Source organism: Trichomycterus rosablanca, chromosome 1, assembly GCF_030014385.1.
Source record: "Trichomycterus rosablanca isolate fTriRos1 chromosome 1, fTriRos1.hap1, whole genome shotgun sequence".
NCBI lineage: Eukaryota > Metazoa > Chordata > Actinopteri > Siluriformes > Trichomycteridae > Trichomycterus > Trichomycterus rosablanca.
This window is the reverse complement of record NC_085988.1, coordinates 65,829,057-65,847,119: the sequence shown is the minus strand read 5'-3', so window position 1 is coordinate 65,847,119 and position 18,063 is coordinate 65,829,057. Positions and strand designations below refer to the sequence as shown.

The window sequence follows — 18,063 nt, the reverse complement described above, 5'->3', positions numbered from 1 at the left end:
CCAGACCGCAGATATACAAGACAATGTTAATAACCTCCAGGGTTCAAACTCATTCATATTCATCAGGCAGAGCTGGCAGGCGTGGGACTCACTCACAAGCTTCCTTTCCCACCAGGATTGACCTCCCTGAAACGGCCGGAACAAACATTTTAGGCAATTCAGTATCACAACAATTAATAGCAGCTTCGCCCTCCGTTATAAGGGATGCTGGTCATTATTTCTAGTCAATTACAGTGATAAATCTGACTAAAATCTAACAGAAAATGTATCTGCCTTTATCTGTTTTTTTTTTTTTTATATAATATAGCGGTGTGAGGACATGGTGAGGCTCAGTGTCTCACCAGTTGTAGGGATTTAGTGTTCTCGTTTAGAATTACTCTTATGAACTACACATATGACAGGCATACGTTGTTGGACATTAATTTATACTGCCCAAACATTGTTTTGGACTTCTGTACATATGTCTCCTTAATTACACCTATTTTGGTCACTCCTGCATTATTTAATTGTACTATATGTAAAAAATCTCTATCTTGCACTTCTGGTCAGATGCTACTGCATTTCATTGGCTCTGTACTTGTACTCTGCACAATGACAATAAGGTTAAATGTTATATAATCTAAACTCTTACCATAATCTGTCAAATATGCCAAGCTTACACATAAGCAACCTGAATCATTTAGTTGATTCTTTTACTTAACTAGTAAATTTTTAGATTCAAAGGATTTATTGATGGTGGCTCGGTGGGTAGCTCTGTCACCAGTCAGCACTTTCTGTGTTGAGTTTACATGATTGACCAGTTTCCTCTGGGAGCTCAAGGTTCCTCCCACAATCCAAAGACATGCAGTCTGGTAAACTGGAGACACTAAAATCTGTCCTAGATGTGAGTGTGTGTGTGTGTGTGTGTGTGTGTGTGTGTGTGTATTTGCTCTGTGATGGAAAAATGTGCAAAAATAAAGTAACAAATGAAAAACACAAAGTCTTCTGCAGCTCAGGAGAATTTGGGTAGAACAGGGACAGCGCAGAACTAAGAACTGGATGTCACAATATCACATGCTGCTTTGGCCATCTGCAACAAGCCAGCCTTCATAAATAGAACAGACAGAGAACTACCTTGTATGAATAAAAAACTCATAGCCTACCCTACCAATGGTGCCACCCATGCATGAAGTACTTCTTATGTGAGGTGCCACTCCAGAAAAGGAATGTCACATAGCCAATGGAGCAATCCGCTCTCCCAGAGTGACTCCATCGCAAGGCCCAAAACACTGTAAGACTGGGGGCAGTTTCAAGAAATCAAAATAATGCTGACACCCCTCGTTAGCAGAACATCGGACCGAACCGAGCATTACGGCATCACAGCTTCAGAAAAAAACAAGTTTGAATGACAAAAAGAAGTCGTGATATATATAGAGGATCTTCCACCTGGACCGTATTAACGCTTATGAGAGTGTACCTCCGTGCCCCATCTGCCAGCCAAACTAGGCCATGCACTCCCAATGTGAATCAGTTCTTAAACGGCTGCCAGCATGTTACACAAAGTAAACACACAAAAAAACAAACACACATTCGAGCAGTGTTGCTTGAACAGGGTAGTTAACAAGAGACAAGATTTCATGCTCTCCAGGGTTCAAATTTCAGCTGTGCTATCGGCCGGTTGGACATCTAGACAGACATGACTGGCAATGTCTGGGGGAGTAGAATGGAATGGAAACAACCACTAAATGCTGAAAAATGGATTTCAAAATGCACCGTACTGTAATCCTTCTTTTCTGGAGGGCTGGAATACGGAATTACACAGTGTGTGTGTGTGTGTGTGTGTGTGTGTGTACCACTCACCTTCTCAGCCAGAGCTTCCTCCAGTGTAGTGAGAGCTGTGTCAGTGTTGGAGGTGTCAGCCTGCAGAGATTTGACTCGCTCTTTCAAACTACTCATCTGCTTCTCCTTATCCTTCAACTGCTCCAGCAGGTTCTCAATCTACACAGAGAGATACAGACAATCAGAACTCAGCAGTCTGGTCAATACACCTATTTAGAGTTTTATTACTTTATTTTATTATTATTTTATTTTAGCTGTGAAAAAGTAATCACCCCCTTTGTGAGTCACTGTTATTGCATAAACAACCCAAATCATGAAACAAAGTCTGAGTTAAAACACAACAGCTTGTAAAACAGAAATTATTCATTTCAGGAATAACGTCATCCAACATATACTGTATATCCCACTGGTTAAAAAAAAAGTAAATAAATAAATGAAGACAGAACCCATCAGCAAATATTTAATCAATGTAGGACAATACTGCGACTAAAATGCCACTAACAAAAAGGGTAAAAAGCCAAACTAGCAGAAAGTAACAAACGACAGGCATAAAAACATCTGCAGCTCACAATGGAGAATGTGGATAGAACAGGGACAGTGCAGAACTAAGAACTGGATGTCACAATATGACAGACTGCTCTAGCCATCTGCAAAAAGCCTGCCCTCATAAATAGAAGAGACAGGATACTACAAGAACCTGCTGGCTCGATTTTGCAACGATGAAACCCATAGCCTATCAATGGTGCCACCGATGCATGAAGTACTTTTACGAGAGGTTTCACTCTGGAAAAGGGGATTTCACATATCCACTGGGGCAATCTGCTTTCCCAGAGTGGCTCTATCGCAAAGCCCGAAACACTGCAAGAACAGGGGCAGTTTCAAGAAATCAAAATAATGCTGATACAAGCATTCCCCCCATTTTGCCCCCCTTTACTTCAAATGTAATTGGCAACACCAATTTAAATAGCAAAACACAAAAAGGCTTAATATAAACAGCCCTAGAAAAAACTTTCCCTTATTATCAACTTTTCCACCAAGATGTTGGTTAGTTTGCTCATTGCCAAAACACAACCGTTCACAGAGCAGTTAGCAGGAGCTCACCTTGCTCACGCTCATTTTTGCTGACGTAACTAAGTTTGCGCACACAGGCGCTTGGTACATCAGGTATGTAAATCACAAGTGTTAACTAGGTCTAGGTCTGATCCAATAACGTTATTTAGCACCATCACATATCACTGACCTTTTTTTGCTCAGAAAAAATGAACTGGCTTTAAAAATGTTTTGACTCACAATAAATAATGACCTCATTAGGGTGAAATTCAGAGCTAATATTGCTCATAAAACTCTCCTTATCTGTCCCTGTGGCTGGAGGAAGGCTGCATGAGGCAAGATAAATAACACAGAAGATGAGCATTTTACAAACTCCATTCATTCATCATGGCGTGACAGCTCGGTGAATAAACTGACTGTTCCTGGCCCCCTTTCACATTCAATTAAGCACTGAGGGATTTGATAAATAGTCACCATTTATTTTCTCCTGATCACTTTGAAAAATAAACAGTCATTAATAAAAGACCTTTCAGTTAACTGTACACCTTTTTAGTCCTTGGGACTTGAGGCTGGAGGTGATAAAGGTCCATAGAGACGAGGAAACAATAAACATGATTTGTGCATCTAAAAATTAGCTCTCGGTATATGGATGTAATGTCTGTACATATGGATGGTTGCCACGGTTATGGCATTGCAGGGAGCTAGCTGGTACACGATGGAGAAAAATCCGTCAAATGTGAATGTTGAAAAAATTAGAAAGAAAGTTCTAAAAAGTGTTACGGACGTGTAGACGCGCGTTATTCTGGATGATTCAGGAACCTTTATATTGATCTTATGGCAAAGTATAATGACTTTTACAGGAGCTTACACAGACGATTGGTTATGTGGGGTCAGGTGGGCACTGTGATGGATTGCGGCACTGTCCAAGGTCTTTTCTGGTCTTGTGCCCAGTGTTTATGGGGAAACCAGACCCACCACAGCCTTCACCAGGATAAGTGGTTGTAAAAATGAAAAGAAATCATACTAAATAACATAAGTATTATATTATTATTATTATTATTAATAATAATAATAATAATAATAATAATAATAAACAATTATTGCTGCTCAGGTGGCTAACATGCTAGCACACCATAGCTGGGATTTCGAATACATCGTATCGAATCTTAGCTCTGCCATCCGGCTGGGCTGGGTGGCCACATGAACAACGTTTGGCTGTTGTTCATTCAGGGAGGGAGCTGGATAGGGACCTCATAACTGATGCAATTACGACCTCTGCTGGCTGGTTGATAGCGTCTGCACAGAGGTAGAGGAATAATGCTGATCAGGGTGTGTCTCTCCATACACAAGGCTGATTCGCATACGAACTCAACGGGTGAAAAGATGCAGTCGGCTACTGCGCACGTCAGAGGAGGCGTGTCAGTTCGCTCTCCTCAATCGGGTGGGGGTCAGCACCAGTAGAGAGGAAGCATAACGCAATTGGGTAAAAATTGGACGCGCTAAAAATCAGGAGAAAAAGGGAGAAAATTACACCAAAAAAATTATTATAACTTATAAATACTATGAATAATAATAATAGTAAAAATAATCACACTGTTATTATTTTTTATCATTATTATTGCTGTCATTAAACAATTATTATAATGATTATTTATTAATACTATGAATAATAATACTAACAACAATACTATTTTTATTATTATTATTATTTGTACCATCATCATCATCATTATTTTTTTACTCCTTTTTCTCCCACTTTAGCGCATCTACTTTCTGCCCGTCAATCATCCTCTCACTAATGCTGGTCCCTGCTCCTGATTGGGGAGGACGAGGCTGCTCCACAGCCCCTCCGACACGTGCACAGCAATCAAACATCTTATCACCTACACTTGACGAGTGCAGTGCAGTACAGCGCTGTGTACAGAGAGAGACACCCTCTACCGCACTCCTTTCCCATCTCCGTGCAGGCGCCACCAACCAGCCAGCAGAGGTCGTAATCGCACTAGTCTGAGAGAGAGTCCCCATCCGGCTTAATCCCGCCCCTATCTGAACAACAGGCCAGTTGTTCATGTGGCCCAGAGCCGAGATTCGATACGATGTATTCGAGATCTCAGCTCTGGTGAACAGCGTGTGTTTTTACCGCTGCGCCACCTGAGCGGCATCGTCATAATTATTATTATACAAATTCTTGTAATCTGATCGATTATATTATTAAACAAATAGTTCATAAATAATGCAGTATATGTTGAAAGTATTATTTACATTTCTGTTTAGATGTTGGCTTTAATTGCTGCTCTAAAATAAGCTATAAAAACTACAGTTTAACTCAGCCAAATCCTCCTGCTTTGGTATTGTGTTGAATTATTCTATAATATTTCAGTTTATAAACTACTCCAATCTGCATGACATTCGGCATTTCAAAAACAACTAGACAAAAAAAAGTGGCAACCTGAGTTTTTACAAATGCTAAAATAAATCCGTTTTTTAGTGAAACTTTATTTAAACTATCTAAAGAACACATTCTATTTGAAAGAATCAGTCAATGAAAAAGTAGCATGGTTTGTCATATTGTTTTAACTGTGCATACTATGGTTCAGTGGTCCTTCACAGCAGTCATACAGCTCTCAGAACTACATCGGCTAACAAGGAACAGTGTGTGTGTGTGTGTGTGTGTGTGTGTGTGTGTGTGTGTGTGTGTGTGTGTGTGTGTGTGTGTGTGTGTGAGAGAGAGAGAGAAAGAGAAAAACTCAGAGAACAAGACGATATGCATGCAAATTATTTCCAGAGCCTCATTAATCAGCTCTAGAACTGACAGCATATCTGACGACTCCACATGTCTGCCACAGCACAGCACTCAGCTGACTGAAGCTCTCCGCTCTCTAAACACACACACACACACACACACACAGGTTCAATCAGTTCCTGCACTTCCCATTCAGGGAAATTATTCCCTCTTTGATGGTGCTTGCGGTCGCTCTGAAGATCTGATTAAGTCCAGCTCCTCTTTACCCTACCATCCTAATTCACTTCAGCATCTCCATTCACCCGCTACAGCTGGCCAACAAATACAACACGCTCATAAATATTTCATTCAGTCAGTACCGTGCACGGAGAGTCACACGATAAGCGGATTTGCATTTTAGGTCGAACCAGCTAAAGCTTGAATTGAGCTAATGGCAGGAGTATGCCGTCATCCGCCATACCGTAAGAGGAGAAGTGAGGTATTACAGAGAGTGATTAGCCAAAATGATGAGTACAATCAGCTCAGGCTGAGGGATAGAGAGGAAGCTAACAGAGCCAGAGGCAAAGTAAGAAACCTGGCATAGGGTTGTGCACACACACCCAATCCAGAACCTGGGCCCACTTCATCCAGTCCTCTGTGGGTGTACAAGTGGATAAAAGATGTAAGATCCACTTTCAGTGACAGCTATTCAAACACAAGGACACTTCAAGGGATTTGTATGTATTTGTATATATATGTGTGTATGTGTGTGTGTGTGTGTGTGTGTGTGTGTGTGTGTGTGTGTGTGTGTGTGTGTGTGTGTGTGTGTGTGTGTGTGTGTGTGTGTGTGTGTGTTCAAAAAGGAAAAGGAAAGAATGAGCGGGAGAGTGAGAAGGGAAAACTGAGATAGGGAAAAAGAGGAAAGAGGGGGGTGTGAATTATTAACCAGTGTTTTGTTTCACTTAGTGATCTGCAGCTTGTCAGCATGACATGTGCTCTGCTAACACACACACACATACACACACACTGTTTACAGTGGGTTGCATCAGAACTGTGTGCCATGTGAAAACCAAACAAGGTATGGAGGAGAAACGAGAGAAACTGTTTTTGTGCTACATTTTCTTCACAATACATTTAAACATGTACAGAAAGGCAGGGTTCCGAAAGTATTCAGACTCCATGACTTTTGTGAACGTTTTACTGAGCCCTCGGTTTGCCAGGCGCCTACACAGACACGATTGGTTATGCGGGGTTGGGTGGGTGGTTTGACAGCTATGTCCAAAGCACTGTAATGGACTGGCACACTGTCCAAGTATTCTGGCCTTGTGCCCAGTGGTTCTGGGAAAACCAGACCCACCACGGCCCTCACCAGGATAAGTGGTTGTAAAAAATGAAAAGAAATTATAATAAATAACAAAGTTATTATTATTATTTTAGAATCATAGTATCATACTTATTATTAATACTACCAATAAAAATGCTAATAATAACAACAATATTGTTATTATTATTGCATTATAATTATTATTTCTTTGTTATTATTATTATTATTATTAAAACTACAAATAATGATAATAATAACAACAATTAATGTTATTATTATTATTATACAAATACTACTGCTGTTATTCAGGTTTCAAGTGTCAGCAGTGCTATCAGCCAGTGGGAGATGAGTATGGGGTGGTGGGGTTGCAATGGCTGAGGTGCGCTTTCAGAGCTGGCCACAAGTCCAGATAAAAATAAGGAGGGCTATGGTCAGGATGGGGAAAAAGCAACCCCTAAATATGGGAGCAGATGAAAGGTTAAGGGCTTCCTTCAATATGACTGGTTTTTGAATGGTTGCCCTGTCATGAGTACCAGCTTTGTGAGGTTCATGCCATACAGATGTTTGTTAGGACTTAGTGATAGAGGTGCTGATTTATTTATTTGGGTATTTTTGTGGATGTACTCTGTTTACTCTGTCTGTCTCCGTCAATAAATTTTAACTCGTGACCACTGTTTCTGTTGATAAAGTTGTTGATAATTACTTTCAGGCTGTTTCCTTTAAAGTCTTTTAAACTTTGAAACTAAATGTTTGTCCTCTTTGAAACTTTGTTCAAATTTCACATATCAAAGTGCTAATTATCTGAGCTCTTTTATCACTAATATATGCTGGTAAATGACCTTAATTAACATAATAATTTGATCTGTGAAGTTGTGTTAGTAATTGCAATTAACTTACTTCAAAGTCAGGCTATTATAAGCCACTATATCTCTTGCTGACAATGTGCTGGAGAACTATTTTTTATGATCTTTCTTCATCTTTGTCTCTGATAAAATGAAATGGACAGACCAAATAATAAGTCGTACAGACAAAATTTTTGCCACAGGTAGTAGACCCCCGGCTTGGCCCGACTGGTCTGATATAGCATAGAGTCAAACTTCCAGGTCCATATCTCCAACCCCATATAATAAGGGGGGGGCATTTTTCTCCCCCCTGATTACCTCTCACGCCCTACAAAAATTCCAAAGAACCATATCGCCCCACCCGCTTGAATCTTTATGCAAAATCACACAAATTCTTAAGCATAAACTAGTCTCTGGATTATACACTGATCAGCCATAACATTAAAACCACCTCCTTGTTTCTACACTCACTGTTCATTTTATCAGCTCCACTTACCATATAGGAGCACTTTGTAGTTCTACTGTACAATTACTGACTGTAGTCCATCTGTTTCTCTGCATACTTTGTTAGCCCCCTTTCATGCTGTTCTTCAATGGTCAGAACTCTTCCAGGACCACTACAGAGCAGGTATTATTTAGGTGGTGGATGATTCTCAGCACTGCAGTGACACTGACATGGTGGTGGTGTGTTAGTGTGTGTTGTGCTGGTATGAGTGGATCAGAAACAGCAATGCTGATGGAGTTTTTAAACACCTCACTGTCACTGAGAATAGTCCACCAACCAGAAATATCCAGCCAACAGCACCCTGTGGGCAGCGTTTTTTGACCACTGATAAAGGTCTAGAAGATGACCAACTCAAACAGCAGCAATAGATGAGCCATTGTCTCTGACTTTACATCTACAAGGTGGACCAAGTAGGTAGGAGTGTCTAATACAGTGGACAAGTGAGTGGAGATGAGATGGTATTTAAAAACTCCAGCAGCGCTGCTGTGTCTGATGCACTCATACCAGCACAACACACACTAACACACCACCACCATGTCATTGTAACTGCAGTGCTGAGAATGACCCACCACCTAAATAATACCTACTCTGTGGTGGTCCTGTGGGGGTCCTGACCATTGAAGAACAGGGTGAAAGCAGGCTAAAAGTATGTAGAGAAACGGTCAGTAATTGAATAACTACAAAGTGCTTATACATGGTAAGTGGAGCTGATAAAATGGACAGTAAGTGTAGAAACAAGGAGGTGGTTTTTATGTTATGGCTGATCAGTGTATATTAGCATACAGATACGTCCACCACTGTCTGCGAAACACCTATTTAGGACATTTTCCTTTATTTCTCATCATCAGCTTTATCCTGGTCAGGGTCTTGGTGGGAAATGCAAGGCAGGAACATCTTGGGCAGAGCAACAATCGATTCCCCACCACTAGGCAAAGCCAATTATGTCTGAGTATAAGCCCAGCCAGCCAACGAGACTGTATCCATTTAGGAAATATATTTGATGTTCCATCACTCCAGTTCAATTAGAAAAAAACTGTAGATAGTTATTCTGTTATGTATAAAGAATAAATAATAAATCCCTGTAAACGTTTGTTTGTTTATTAAGAATTAAGAAGTCATGACGTCATGTTTTACACTTGGTTACCTTCATGACAGACAGGTAGTTACAGGTTACACATGATTCATCAGTTCAAGTTCAGTGTCAAACACAGTCATGGACAATTATTGTATCTCCAGTTCATCTAACTTGCATGTCTTTAAACTGTGGGAGAAAACCAAAGCTCCTGAAGGACACCCACTCAGACACGGGGGAGAACATGCACACTCCAAACAGAAAGGACCCAGAACACTCCCAACTGGGAATCTGGGACCTTGCTGTGAAGCAACAGTGCTACTCACAAGCACACATCTTGGTTGAGTGTGACATGCTAAAGTAAATCAGACCATGCAACAGGATGCTACACTGCAAGTGTTTTCTTCATAAGACTCAAAACTTTAATTAATTATAAAAGTTGGTAAACACACTGCTCAGCAAAATAAAAAATAAAATAAAAATTCCTTCCTCTCTGAGAAAAAGCTTCATACTTAATGTGGGAGTTATTATTAAATTATCAAGGTTCTTATTAGCATTCATGCGCCACTCTGCACTTACACTGAGAAAAACACACTCCAAGATCTTTAATCTATCCTATTAAAAGAAAATGCAGCCTCAAAATGTTTACATGTTCTGTGACACCTGACCATGAGCTTGGACAACCTATTTCAAATTTGTGGATGTTAATATGATTTCGTACCCTCCTTGCATCAATAACAGCCTGCACTCTTCTGGGATGAATTTCCACAGACGTTTGAAGTGTGAGTGGTTGTGTGCAAAACTGTATTTGTGAGGTCAGGCTCGTAGAAGACGTTCCTATTCATTTTATACACCTGTTAGTAATGGGTGTGGTTGAAACACCTGAACTGAAGCTTTAGAAGTGGGAATTCCTATAAACAAGGTCAAACTTTTTTTTTATTTGTCCCCATTCAACTTTTCATTCAACTTTTTAGTCATTTCCATTTCCCTATTACGATTTCCCAGCTGCTTGCACTAGGGCTGGGCGATTTTGCAAAAAAAAAAAAAAAATAAATAAATAAATAATCTCGATTATTTTAAAATTATAACCGATTCTTGATTACGATTTAGATTTTTTTGTTCTTGTATAATGCAATCGAAATTAGACTCAAATTTCTTTTTTTTGCATTGTAATTTAACCTCTTGAGACCCTGCGGTCACATATGAGGACATTACATTTTGGCTTTGTTATGCCTTATTCCTTGACCTGCTAAACTTAGACCGATTGTCCCCATTAGTGGACACTTTTGTCTGCCATCTAGTGGTAGCAAAAGTACTAGAAAACTAATAAAGTTTGTTTGTTTCTTTATTAAGATTTTAACATTATGTTTTACACTTTGTGTTTGATATAACCTGAATCTTGTGTAATGAGTAACTACCGTTTCTGTCATGAATGTAACCAGTCATGGACAATTCAGTGTCTCCAATTCACCTCACTTGCATGTCTTTGGACTGTGGGAGGAAACCAGAGCACCCGGGGGAAACCCACACGACAACATGCAAACTCCACAGAGAAAGGACCCGGACTGCCCCATCTGGGGATCGAACCCAGGACCTTCTTGCTGTGACAGTGTGCGACAGTGCTACCCACTGAGCCACCGTGCCGCCCAACTAATAAGGTTAAAAACAAAAGGAATAGAAAAAATGCATTGAAAAAAATCAAAGCTCGGGTCTCAGGAGGTTAAAAGACTGCAGGAGTGCAGAAGAACACCACCACCTAAAATTATCCTTTTAAGGGACTTAAACTTTATAACAGTAACGATATCACAATAATTAAAACAAAACAGAAATCTGAATTATCTATATCCTTTATAAGAATAGCTCACAAACAACTTATTTTAAATAATGTGCAGCAAAACCTCCTCACATTAGGAAAAGAACTACAAAAAGTTCTTTACATGTCTCTTAAAAGGAACACGAGCCTGTACTGTGCTGTTTCCACCACTGAGCGAGTCTGTATCAGTATCTACACTGGGGGGGCATCAAGTGATCACTCAGCTCAGCTTTGATTTTGTCCTCTTGTGACTCTGGGGGGTGGATGGAGGGGGCAAGTTCCGCTTCTAACAATATGGACTACAATTCCCATGCTCCCACGGACTCTCACGTGACTATCACATGTCCCGGTCAGCCAATCCTGATTGCGCTCATTGGCTACGGAGTTTTGATTACGTTCAGTGGTGTTTGATTCAGTGACTTATTTGAACTCTGTTTGTGTCTCGTTTTGCCGATTGTGTTTGCGCTCCTTAGTTCTGAATCTAACCGTTACCGTGTATAATCCTTGTTGTCTTCCATTTATTGTTTTAGTTTATCCTCTGGTTTTGGACTCTGTTTTTGCCCTTTTAATATTAAACTTTCCCTGATTTATATTCCGCGAGCGTCTGGTCAGTTTCTGCTTCGTGACATGTTGGTATTTGAATTAAAATATAAAGTATGTAAACAATCGCGATTGTCACATTTCTAACATCGGGTGAAAACGTTCATGCGAATTAACCGAATTAATCGTGAAAATCGCCCAGCCCTAGCTTGCTCCACTTCCCACTTCCTCTGAAACAGGTAAAGCAGCCATCAGTGACTTTTTATACACAGCTGTCCCACATATGGAGGACCACATGATTCCCTAAAGGTTACCTCTACCGGTCGTGCCAGCACCTGTACCAAACAGCAGAAGTCGCCGGTGCAGTGGCATTGAGGTGCAACATGATCAATTGCGTCTGTCAGGCACACGGCCAGGCCATTAGCACTGAGAAAAATTTGGACCTGGGAGCTTGAAAAACCCTGTAGTATACTGTATCCGCTAAGCTAACATTGCTCCACTCGGCTGTATTAGACTGCAGGTGCGTGAAACCCCCTGTTTTTAGTTCCATATGTTTTAATCCCTGAACAAACACACTCAGATACACTTAATTAAACTGGAACTCAGTGCAGAAATCCCCGCTCAAACACTGTTAGCGCATTTGTTGAGACTACACTGATTAAACATTTAGCATAGATGCCAAAGGAAGCCTGGTTAGCATCAGGCACCCCTCTTAAGTTTACATACTTGAGTGAGACCTGCTGAACTCCATGTTAGATATGTGATCTTTTTACTCAGTGTCCTCTAATAAACTGAATGAGGAATGATCATCCAAATATATCGAACGGTATCCCTCTTCTCAATGTTTAGTCTGGCTCTAGGTCCGGTCTTTCTGTGCCACCTTATCAACTATTGATTCAATCAAATTCAACTGATTTTCCGATTGTAAAAAAGTAGTACAGTTTAAATTGCATTATAAACAAAGAATCCGAAGCAAAGATGTCTCGAATTAAATCGGCGAGGTTGGACACGGTTCAGAATGAACTCGCTCACATCCACCAATGAAAAAGAAAGTTGGAAGCAGTTCGCAGAACGTGACGGATGAACAAAAGATAAACTTAAAAAAAATGAACAGCCCAAGCAAAACTGACCCTGGACTCGGAATGCAAAGATAACATTTCTGTCTTTCTTGATGATCAAAGCAAAACTACACTGGTGCTGCGGTATGCGATGTCCAGGACTGGACTACACCCTGACACAAGCAAAGGTGGAGGAACCCCGTAGGCATGATGTGTCTGTCCAGGAAGCCAGTACTGCAGGTGTTAAAAAGCGGTCGGCGACCATACACGTGTCAGATAGTGCAGCACCGACAATATAGGCAACAGATTAAGTAGCACTAAATGTACATACACAGAGAGCAAAGTGGCATGATTGTAAAAATGATAGAAATGGTGCCACACTGTGATATGAGCTCTGGGGACTTGGGTTTAATCCTCATTTTAGGTCACAGTCAAAGTTTGGCATGTTCTCACTGTGTGATAATGAGGCTGATAGCTCCGGTTGCCCCTGAAAAAAAACCATATGTTGCCCTGACAGCAGGTTCACGGTTACAGATTAGCTTCTTTTAGAGCTAAAGCAGGGCCAAATTGTTTTTGTGTAGCACTTAAATCACTGCAACCCAGTTTCTTATTTCTTATGTTTTAAATTATTATATTCTATTTTCTTTTTTATATATTTTGTAGATTTTATATCTTAATTCTTATTCTATCCTACCCCATTGTAATGTCGTTGTATGATGTTTGTTTGATGTTTGTAATAATTGTAATTGCTGCTGCTACACCGCAATTTCCCTTCGGGATCAATAAAGTAAATCAATCAATCAAAAAATCCTGATCAGAATAAAGTGAGTAAAAATAACTTAATTAATTAATGCAGAGATAGAGTACAGTATGTATCCAAATGTATTAGAAATTCCCACAGACACACTCCAAAATCTTGTTGAAAGCCTTGTCAGTGGAGTGGAGATTATATAGCTGTAGCCACAAGAGGGGGGAGCTAATTAACATTAATGGATTTGAAAGAGATATCCACCAAGAGATATCCACCAAGCTCATGACCAGGTGTCCACATACTTTTGGCCATAGTGTGGTTGTGTGTGTATATTTTACTTCAGATCAAAAGTGCCTAAAGAACCTGGCTTGTAACTCACATTACACCTGTCTATTTAGCCATCAGTCCTACTTAGGCAGGGCAGAACCGCACAGGAAGTGCTTTAATATACTTGTTTAGGGAGAGGCAGCGGTTCAGAGGAAGCATGTGCTAGCCAAATTCTGGTCGGCATGGATTTGACACTATGCGTAAACAATAAGAGCAAGGCAGTCACACATTTGCTCGGTCGAGGGTTCACACCAAGGGGTAATTTAGGGCAGCCAAGCATGCCGCAACCAGGACCTCAAGAACCCAGTCGCTGTGGTAGCGATTCTGCCAGCTGCTCCACAACACTCACATGGGTTGTGCTGCCTTAATCCACTGGAGCTAGCATGCCAGCTAACGTCTCCCTCCACATCCCGAAAACAGTTAAATTGTCACTCACAAGCCTGAATTAGCAAATAAATTCCATGTGTACACCTTTACACATATAAAAAATCAATATGAATTTATTTACATTAGAAAAGAACTCCACCACATTGGATGCTCCCTCGTTATTCAGTCTGATTATCACTCAGAATTAAGGCACCTCAGTAGGCAGCCTTTTAAGTCTTCTAAGAATTTAGACAGCCTTCTTCTCAGAAGTGCACATACAGTATGATGACATAAAATGCGTCTATGTAGAGAGCTTACTAGGTTTTCAGACAGACCCCTTGTGTGCATTTGCCAGCTGCTCCACAACACCCAGGTGGAAAGCTACCCCACCTAATAGAGGTGAAAACAGGGTAACATTCCTATAAGTCAGAAAGCCTTGTAACACTCAAATAAAACTCTACTCAAGTGTCAATAACTTCCCATAACCGTAAAAATAGTTTTGAAATGAGTGGAGTTTATTTGAAGACAGAGTGAGGATCTTTATGGGAGCATTTTTATGAGAACATCTCTGTAAATAGAAGCCGGTCCCTGTACGGTTGTATCATGCTTCATGTGAGCGGTGCGATGCGATGTGTTTAGCGTGGAGCTTTCCTGCAGGAGAATGTGCATACCTCCAGCACACTGTCTCAATGTGTTATGGCCATCAGGAGCGACTCTGAGGCGATACCCCGGCTATACGACTAAAATGGAAACTTAATGTTTCTCTTTGTGCAGCTGAAGAGCTGGGGCTCCGTTTTAAAAGAAAGTGTATTCACCGTGCATACAGCGACTCTGAAGTGCTTTTCGACTCTGACTAGGAAAAAAGGAAAGACAAAAGGACATGAGGAGGGAAAAGGAAGGAGCGAGGAACCGAAGGAAAGAAGTGAGAGAGAGATTTATTGTGTGTGTAAGAGAGGGAGAGAGATAGAGTCTGGAATCTTCATTAGAGAAGACAGACGACTGGTCTCTGCTCCCCCCGTGATGGTGATTTCGTGGTGGGGTTTGTCCAGTCCGTCTGGTCCCTGCTGGAGGGAGAACTGATGAGGCTGATCAGACTGGAAGGCTGGATGCATTTGAAAAGCTGTGTGTTGAGGACAGTAAAACCATCACAGCTGCTCGGTTGTGCTGAGCACTCCAGAAGCTTTAAAACCAGTGATGGGAGGATCGGATCTCTAGATCAAGTGTTTCCTGATCAAAATGTTAAAAAATATGGAATGAAATGTCTTTTTAAGGTGCGACAACTAAACAAAACCAGAGAATGCACCACACCCATTGCTAACAAGCAATTACATGGTATATCTTTAGTGAAGTAGTCTAGGGATGGCCCTTTCCTATTCCTCCGAGTCATGGTTTGGCATACTTATTTGTTTATTAAGATTTTAACGTTGTGTTTTACGCACTTTGGTTACATTCATGACAGGACAAGTAGTTACTGGTTATACAGAATGATCAGTTTACAAGTTTATAATGTCAAACACAGTCATGGACAATTTTGTATCTCCAGTTCACCTAAACTGCATGTCTTTGGACTGTGGGAGGAAACCGGAGCTCGTGGAGGAACACACTAAAAAGACCCAGACCGCTCCAGCTGAGGATCAAACCCAGGACCGTCTTGCTGTGAGGTGACAGTGCTACCCACCAAGCCACTGTGCCGCCGGTTTGGCATATTTTGGTGCAGACAAACTATAGTGGACTGACCTACAGAGCCCTGACCTTTATCACAGTAAATAATTTTGGGATGAATTGGAATGTCAACGGCAAGTCAGGCCTTCTCATGTAACACCAATCACTGACACCACAAATACTTCACTTTTATCATACTACAGTCTGGTGGCCATCATAAAGACTTAGAAGTAGGGTGGAACTGGTAGTGCAAGTAAGGCACAGCACCGAAATCGCTTAAATCTGGGTTTGTGCCCTGCCTCAAATCCCTGCATGTGAGGAGTTTGGCATGTTGTCTCTGTGTAGCTTTCCGCCACCCACCTCTAACGAACAAGGTCAAGCGGGTACTCTACACTGACTCAATGTGAGCGTGTATAAAAGCCCTGTGATGGATTGGCCAGGGGTGTATAACCCCCTTTCACCCCAGTGTTCCAGAGCAGCGCCAAACCCACCACGGTTCTGAACAGAGCGGAGCGGTTAGTGAAAATGAAAAAGTAATATTAGATCTGATCGTTGGCTTTACTGCTCTTATTTGCAAGTCTTTAATCTGTCACTTAAGATATACTGCCTGAACAACAAAGCTAACCCATTTACTAAAGTTAGAACAAAAGTACACAGTGGTAAAACACGCCGTTTTGGGATTAGGTTATGAAACAGAGTCGGTCCAGTGTCATTTCTGAGAAATGGAAAGCCCTTTGCCATCAAAAACACAAATCGGGCCCTACTTTTAGGCATCGTAAATTGAAATGGATGGCTATACCGTACTTTTATAATTCTATACCAAGGGTCCTAACAGGAAAATCAGTGGTTTAACACTGCCATCTTCAGGCCAGAGGAAAAAAGCAAAGTACATAGCGTGTGTGAATAGTTAGTTCTACCTTTTTCTGCAGCACAGTGACTTTGCGCTCCTTGACGTCCAGCATGTCTTTGAGGTCATGGATTTCTCCATTGAGCGTGCCCTTCTCTTCAGACATCTCCTGGATTTGCTTACTCTTCTTATTCAGCGTTGCCTCCTTCTCCTCCAGACGCAGACGCAGAGCATCCACCTAAGATACACACACACACACACCCACACAACGGTATTAAACCACATGAATAGACATTGAGGCAGCAGTGTGTTACTGTGTCAGCTTCAGGGTCCTGGAATTAAACCTTGCTTGTGGTCACTGTCCACTGAGGAATTTGGCATCTTCTTCCCGTGTCTGCATAGACTCCTTATGCAGAATGTGACTTGGCTACTGTGAACTGACCTTAAGTGTGAGTGCAGTAGTAAGCAGGCAAGTATGTAATGCCCTGGGATGGACCCTAGACCCACTGCAATCCTGATCAGAATAAAGTGTTTGTCCATTAATCCTTGCAGATGAAATATACAGATAAGCATATTTTTGGTTAAACTTTTTCAGGTTTGAGTATGGTATGTAAGAATGAAGCACAAAAATACTGAACAGGAAAACCTTTTGTGATTTTAAATATATTGTTACTTTTAAATGTTTTTGTTGCCTTAATAAACTATAAATAAATTATGAAAAAATATGAATGCACACCTGTAGCCTAGTGGTTAAGGTACTGGACAAAAAACCAGAAGGTTGCCGGTTCAAGCCCCACCACTGCCAGGTTGCCACTGTTGGGCCCTTGAGCAAGGCCCTTAAGCCTTAATTGCTCAGATTGTATACTGTCACAGTACTGTAAGTCACTTTGGATAAAAGCGTCTTCTAAATGCCGAAAATGTAAATGTATTTTATATTTTACCATGTGTTAACTGTGCAATCAAAAAAATGTGCCTATCAACACATCAACCTAATAAACACAAACCTATGCAAATTACAGATACTGTTTTTACCTAATCTAATTCTATCCCCCCAAAAAATGGTACATTTTGTTTTGGGTTTAGCAATAAATACATACTAACAAATCTAATGGTGGAATAAACGAAAGAGTAGGATAAACCTAAGCTATCTTAGAGTTACCACCTGCTGTTGGCCACATGGAACATGTAGGTAGACCACTGGTTTTGGTGTTTCAGCCACACCCATTTCCACAGGATGTATTTAATTCTAGAAAATAAATGTATTGCTTTGACGTAGGAGTTTAAAGAACAGCCTTTTCTGTTTTAACATGACTGTGCCCTTGTGCACAAAGGTAACATCCCTGAAGACATGGTTTAGTAAGGGTGG

At 40.9% G+C, this 18,063-nt stretch overlaps 1 protein-coding gene across 6 annotated transcripts in view; it reads right to left on the bottom strand.

The window, feature by feature from the left end:
* erc1b (ELKS/RAB6-interacting/CAST family member 1b) overlaps positions 1-18,063 on the bottom strand; it is a 339,387-nt gene that overhangs the window by 241,354 nt on the left and 79,970 nt on the right. For all 6 annotated transcript variants that reach the window (XM_062995237.1, XM_062995245.1, XM_062995260.1 and 3 more), the window contains 2 exons: positions 16,768-16,935; positions 1,840-1,977 (listed from right to left, as the gene is read on the bottom strand). In XM_062995237.1, the coding sequence (XP_062851307.1) occupies positions 1,840-1,977; positions 16,768-16,935 (306 nt within the window). The remainder of the gene's footprint in view (positions 1-1,839; positions 1,978-16,767; positions 16,936-18,063) is intronic.